At 38.5% G+C, this 7,359-nt stretch overlaps 1 protein-coding gene across 1 annotated transcript in view; it reads right to left on the bottom strand.

Moving 5' to 3' along the window:
* Positions 1–2,126: 2,126 nt before the first annotated feature.
* The window catches only part of ARMC8 (armadillo repeat containing 8), a gene marked incomplete at its 5' end in the record, with an annotated part of 36,114 nt that continues 30,881 nt past the window's right edge, over positions 2,127–7,359 (bottom strand). Inside the window, 4 exons of the mRNA XM_009706166.1 lie at positions 2,127–2,777; positions 4,676–4,769; positions 6,049–6,121; positions 6,624–6,719. Coding sequence (XP_009704468.1) covers positions 2,744–2,777; positions 4,676–4,769; positions 6,049–6,121; positions 6,624–6,719 — 297 coding nt within the window. The remainder of the gene's footprint in view (positions 2,778–4,675; positions 4,770–6,048; positions 6,122–6,623; positions 6,720–7,359) is intronic.

Below are 7,359 nucleotides of genomic sequence, written 5' to 3'. Positions count from 1 at the left end.
TATTTTGTCCAGATCAACTTTATACTTGCTTTGGTTCTGCAAGCAACCCTGTAATTCACAAGACGCTGCTACCTAAATAAAGTTGGTAAAGATCCGGCTGACCAGCAATCAAGTTTGTTCCCACTGTGAATCTTGGGCTAGCAAATGTCTGTAGAGAAGCTGGCACAGAAAGCTGAGATTTCTCCATGAAGCTGAGAAAAATCTAGATGTTCTGGTAAAGTTCTTTTTATTTACAGTATTCTTCTTTTTGTACATACCTATAGCAACATCAAAAATTATTCACAAAGCTTAACTGAATGTAAAAGTGTTCTCATCCAACAGTTTGTCCTATCAATATCTGTGGAAAATGTCAACTGTTCTCATGCAGCAACGAGATTGTCTGAGCATTGTTTTTTAGTTTTTCTGGTAGAATTTCAGGAAACCACCTCAAAACATGTACACAGATACTTACTCACCTTTTTTCTGAACACCTTTAGGCACCAAAGTTTTATAGAATCAAACTCAGATTTGCTTTTAGAAACGTGAGTTGGGGGAGGACGAGAAGAGATATATAAGAACTTGAGCTCCTAAACGTACATAGCAGGAGTGCAAATTTAGAAGTCAGATGCACGCTGTACAGTTTTGCATTTGCAACACTAGCCTCAGACCTTTTTCCTCAGTTCAAAAAGATATTTGATTGAATTTTATAAGTGAGATTTCGCTTCTGAGGCACTGATATTTATCAAGTTCTCACATATTTTTACTTTCCCTTTTGTCCAGCCCCCAAAGTCCATAATGAAAAATTTGCAGAAGGACATTAAAAAACTGCCAGTCACTTACTGCAATGCCTGGGGAAAAAGTGTCAGGTGCTCACTTTTATTTGTCTTTCAAGAGTGGAAGAAGTTACATGAAATGTATATATTCTCCTTTGCAACCAAGTGATAACAGTTATCTGATACACAGCACATTCAAATTCCAGGCCAAACTGTGGTCACATTTTCTGATACAAGTAGTTACCTTGGAAAAAAGTAAGGCTATCACAATTTGACCTTCTGATTAGAAATAAAAGATTAAGATACTATCAAAATTGGTTAGCAAAGTTACAGACCTCTCTTCTTGCTGCAGCCTTCCTGAAGTTCCATGTAACAAAAGAAAGATTTGGTTTAAGACATCGGCTGCAATCTTTAGTGTGCCTGTTAGTGCTATGTAAATATAGTGTTTGGAGATTCCGACGATTAAAACTATGGTCTAAACTGAAATCAGAAAGTAGACACAGGAAGAAAGCAAGAACCCTGAACTGCATGAAGGAGAGCTCCTTGCTGCCCTCATTTGTTTCTATGCATATTTGACTGGGAAGACACTGGGGTCTCATATTCCAGCCTAACCTTACACAGTCGTCTTTGTACTTGTATTTTTTTCCCCACACCTACAGGCACAATTTCAGGAACTTATGGACAATCTAGGCTTCTGAACACCGTAAAATCCCATTGCTTATCATCCAGGTATCCAAATCCATGCAAGTGTGTATATCTGCATATATACAGAAAATCTGTAGCAACATTACTGAGCTAAAAAACCAAAAACAAACCCCCAATTTTTCCACCCCTTCCCCAACTTAATGCACCCAGCTGATCTTTTGTGGAAATAATCTGTGAGTCACTTAACTATATCTGGAGGTAAAGGATGGAAAACAAAAACAATCCCTTAATCACTGCTTGCCAGCTCCTTCTGGTCTCTTGAAAGTATAATTTCTGCAACATACTGTTTGCTCTATTGGTATTAGTGATCAGGAAATACTTATCACCACAAATAAGCTAATCCTTCAGCAATTATCTGAGCAAGTTCTTGGCTACGAAAGCAATAGCTTATGCCTGTTATTGCAGCCACCTGTTCCTTTCCAGAAAAGTCAACAGTCATGCTAACTCTGAAGTATAAGCTTTTCTTCTAAAACCATAAAGAAACCCACAACAATCCAGTTGACTCATTCCATGGATTTGGGCATGTCATCAGTACCAGGTGACCTTGTATGGTGGTAAAAAAACCAAAAGTCTTGGACCTTGTCAGTACAGAATGCGCTGCTTATAATTTGGGGTCTACTGTCTCCCTCTATTTTTCTCTTTAAAAAGGAAGTATAATGTAAGTTAAGCTGAAGTTCAGAAATGCATATATTTTACTTAAAAACATTCATCTGTTCAAAATTCAAAATAAACTTTATGGGATACAACAGTTTGGTTTTTTTTTTAAATAACATTTCATTCAAACTGTATATAATTCATTGAAGTATTCGTACAGCAAACAATGGTTAACCCTTGAAAACCTGTAGAAAAAGATTTTCACACAAAATAAAAAGGAAAAACAAAATTGAAGTATCACACCCACACACATTCACCCAAGCAAACGCACACACTTGAGCACACCCACACACATCCACACACGCAGGCTGCAGCAAAAGCAGAAAATTGTAGGCCCAAAAGGAAAATGATGACTGATTGTTCTATCCGAAAGTCCAGGTAGCTCAGGAAAAAAAAAACCAACCAAAAAACCAAAACAACCCCCCAAGAGTCCTCTGAGTAAAGAAACTACCTCAAGAAAATTCTCAAGTGCATTGGAGACCTGATCATTTAAACTGTTTCTGCAAAGCAGCTCCCTGCACCTGAGAAAAATGCAGCCCAAGGTGACTTGTGCAAATATAAGGAGTCAGGAATATCTCCTGCTATTCCTTAAATAGACATGAGGGGTGTCCATAGATTCAGTCAGTCTTTGATCATGCAAGATACTGCTGGAGTGCTGTCTTCGCCCTGCAAGAAAGGAAAAACCTGTTAATTACTGGGGTTTGGCTTTATCATCAACAGCTTTATGTACAAGACTATGCATTGTGCCAGCAAGAGGGGGAGGATGAATGAGTGAAGTAAAAGGAAGCTGAGTGGCTGGCTCCTCCAGTTTGGAACAATCTAGCCCACGGTGCAGAAGCACTCTGTGTGGGCTGTAACAATTTAAGAATCCACCTTGTATCTAAGAAAAAGATGATCTAACCAAGTATTTTAGATGCTCAGCATAAACTGAGCAACTTTCAAGTACAGTGGGGCTTAAGATGTACATTGAACCTCATTATCAACATACCTTATAAAAAACCCGTAAGAGAAATAATTGTGAAGAGCAATTACTTTTCTGTAATCAGATGCACCATGAAAAGCAGGTCTTTGAGCTGAGAAATGAAAGAGGTCTCATAACTCAGAACACACTAGAAGTGTGTTAGTCCCATGAGGAATACCGGCCCTACCAAAAACATGCAATGAGGCGAGTGGGAGAAAAGAAGCAACAGACATTCCAGTAAAACTGGAATTCATGTAGTCTAACGTTGTGCAACATTTTTTTTTAAGGAAAAAACCCACTTCCCAATAGTCTAGGCTTACAGTTTCGTCATCACTTCAGCTAGTTCAGTGTTTCCCACCACCTGAAGTGAGAAGTTCTGCTCTTCCTTCCTTTGCCCCCCACACCTCCCAACCATGCTATCATGACCTTGACCAACTTTTCCAAGATCTGATGCAAATCAGTAACCCAGAGGAAGATTACTTCTTTTTTTCCCCTCCAAGTTTCCTGCTGCATTTGCATGTTGTATCAGCTCAAGGGGGCTGATGAGGTAGAGTTGGAATAGTGTAAAAAAAGTGGGAGCACATGGCCAGAAGAAAGAGGAGGGACAGTGACTTGCAACAGCGCTAAGCACAATCAGCTCCCTGGCTCTTAAAACCAAGGCTTAAGTGTTGAATAGCAAGGCCTGTTTACCAGAAAGTATTTTTACTGGTTTAAGTTTTATTCCTGTTTCTCACTGTTTCAAAACTCTATTTAGCTTTTCCATAATCTTCTGTGAGACTGCTTATTGATATCTGTATGTTCCTGATTATCACCATCAATACTGATACTTTGGCATAGATTTGAAACACAGCAGTCCTAACTTACCTACAAAGATGTCTAAGAACACGGGAATATCTTTCATGAAAACAAGAACCCCAAATTTAATGCATTTTAAAACACTGCACAGTTGTGTTGTCTATGTATGATCTCTTCCAAAAATCAGATCATCTCCTTCAGTTCATGAAAGAAACAGGGGTTGTTACTAACTGTAGGTGGGATAATTGCAAAAAGTTAACATAAAATCAGAAACTGTCATTAGCTATTTTAGTTATATGTGTTCGTGAAGAAGCTAGATGATCTGTGTAGATGCTATAATATGAGTAACAAGAACAGGTGTGCGAAAAGTTACTGTTGAGCTTAATTAGTTTAAAAGAATTTAACTGAGATTAACAACAGTGGTGAGCCTGTATTATCTTTTTTAATTCTTACTGTTATGTGATGGTTTACCATCGTTCCAATCCTCTGGAACTTTGTAAGTAGTTCATGGTTTACACAATTATTTGTGTATCAGTGAGATTTCAGAGAGGATCCTCCACTGTTTTAGAAGATGTTAAGTGTAGTTATTTTACAGAACTTCAGTAACATCTGTTACTCCTGAGCAATACAAAACCTGTCTTTAAATAAGTGTTCATCACAATTTCTTTATACGCCGTAAAACTCAGTGCAATGATAGACAGTTTTTTCTGGGGAATTTTTCTATAATCAAAAGATTTCAAAAAAGCTATCTTTTAAATAAAAAGCAAAGATTTCCCTCTAATCTTTTTGGATTTTTCCTTATACTCACTTGTCACACAGATTTGGATCTGATGACTGACTCAATTTATGTAGAATATCTACTATTCCCATGTCTCGCAGTTTATCTTGGCGTTCTTGTGAACCTACAACAGTAAATCACATTGTTAGGAATACCACCAAAAATAAATGTCTGCAGACAGAAGAAAGGACTGGTAGAAGAAACCAGCTTAAAGGAGGGGTATGGAACGCAGTTCAGTTCAGCTAGAACACAGCAACGGCAAAACTCCCTCAGTTGTGGCTACTTCCCGAGGGAGTTCTAGTTTCTTTTTTTTTACTCCGTGCGCATATGTTTAAAGAAAAGAAAATTTTGAAGGCAAAAATCTGAACATATTTTATCTTCAAGTAAGCAGCTTGACTTCATTTGCTTTTTTCTCATCTCTGATTTGGATGCAGAGAACATTTAACTGGAGGTGTGTTTTTGAGTCTGACTTGTAGCACTGTATAATGCCAGTATAATGAGCAGAAAGCCACCAGGAGCACAGCCAAGTGTCACACACTGAATGAAGTTCTACCAATCTGAGAGATGTGGACTAAGTTACACAGTAGAGAAAAATAACCCCAAACCAAGTAGAGACACTGATTTCTTTGCTGAAGAGCAGCATGAACTTGAGGTTCTGTAAATCATCCATCTAAGAAAGTCCTCCTCCCAGCCCCACCATTCCTCAAAGCACACTACCTCCCACCACTCCTTCCCTTGCCATTTCTTCCAGCTCTACACTGCTGCCTCTATCTTCCCTCTCCACCCCTCAACACAAACACACATATTTTTCTGTGCAGCAGCATCCTTCAGTTCCCTCCTGGCTGCCTTCCACTGTTCCAGATCATGACTCTTCTTACCAAATGCCTTCACCATTCCTTCCAGTTCCACCCACAAGTCCTTTGACTGGTTTCAGTCTCACTGCCCAACCCATTCAAACCACTCATGCTGGGGAAGATTTCTTAGCAACAAATCCTCTTTCTAATCCATTTATCCTCTCCAGTGAACCTGTTCCCTCCATCAATGAGTTTCCACAACCTCCTTAAGACTTGGAAGCTCTCTTACTAGGATTCTCTTTCACTCCAATTGTTTTCAGATTTTACACAAATGCTACAAGTGGAAACCTCCCACTGTCTGACTCATCAACTCCTATTTATTGACACTTTCTCCTTGTGTCTCCCCTTCCTGTCCCAGAACAGATCTCTACGCTTTCCTCAATGTCCTCCTTACTACTCTCATTTATTCCATATTATACCTATAATGATGTCCTCTTTTATGCTTTCGATCCCACTGTGCTGTGCACTGCAAATATTGATCACTATGCAACATGAGCCTTTTGATCAGGATAGTAACTTGTATATGCATTAATAACGAGGCTTTCTTACCTTCTTCTTCATTCCATATGAGATTAGATATACAGAACATGGCAGCAAGCTGAAGTTTAGCATTTGAATGACTCTAAACACAGAAAAACAGTACTCAAGTTTAGAAGAAGAAATTCAGAAATTCTCAGGCCTACATTTTGGCATTCATCCTGTAATAAATAACATAGCAAAGTTGGGACTAACTTTTATCTAAAACTTCTCTCAAAAATAGTGCCATAACATAAGGCACTTGAGCAGCGTTCATCATATCCTTCCAAACAGTTACTGAGGTCTACAAGATGTGCCTTTTCCAAGATCATGTAATGTTTTCCATAGACAGTTGTTACAGGTATTGCTTAAGTTGCTTAAGTCACTGTAACATCCTCATGGGAAATAACCACTGGATTTTCCTTTTAATCGGATCCTCAGTACACCTCTGCATATAGAAAACTGCACTACATGATTTCTTAGACGCAACTGGGTATATGAAAGTGAAGTGCGTAATACTGAATAATTTACACAACAAAATGCTAAAGCATCCTCTTTTTATTCCTGCAAAAGACCAACATAAAACCTTTAAGAGAAATTCTCCATACCATGTAGTATTTGATTTTCTGCAGGATGTCATCATTGGTCATAATCAGTTCTTTTGCTGTCGTCCCATCTGCTATGTTGGCAAGTATACATAGTGTCTGAAAGAGAAAAAACCTGTTATTTGGCCACAGATCACATCCCATGATTTACACAGTTTCCCTGACAGCTTTGAACTTGTGACAAACAATTTCTTTAATGAGTTTTAGTATCTTTAATCTGGAGTTTCCAGCTTGCTTACATCTGGGGCCAATGCCAAAGAGTTAACAGCTGTGGCTGAACCACCCTGGCAAACAACAGTCATTGCCATTTAAAAATAAAAAGTGACATTCATTAATTCATTTAAGTGAGTAAAATTCAAAGTCTCTTAGGGAAATACGCAGCATATAGAAAAGATTACATACATTGGAAAATAAAGCAGTCTAATCTGTATCAGTGGCTACGGGGAAAAAAAAAAAAAAAAAAAAAAAAAAAAGAAAAAACCCCCAGACACATCCATCTAGTTCTTCAGGCCAGGAAAAGGCAAGACAGAGGCCTATCTGCTCATCTAACAGACTAATAATTTGTTTTCAACAAGTCTAATCACACATCTTACCTGCAGAGATAACTCAAACTACTAACACATCTGGTTATTTCTTGCAAATTAGAGAAGCCACCCTACAGAATAACCTTGAAGCATCTAGGGCCATGTTGGCACTACGCACACATGGCATTAAGACGTGTACAGGCAGCTTTCCTGGT

This window comes from Cariama cristata, unplaced genomic scaffold, assembly GCF_000690535.1.
Source record: "Cariama cristata isolate BGI_N322 unplaced genomic scaffold, ASM69053v1 scaffold19108, whole genome shotgun sequence".
NCBI classification, from domain to species: Eukaryota; Metazoa; Chordata; class Aves; order Cariamiformes; family Cariamidae; genus Cariama; species Cariama cristata.
The sequence above is the reverse complement of the archived record's forward strand: the minus strand, read 5'-3'. Positions and strand labels throughout refer to the sequence as shown.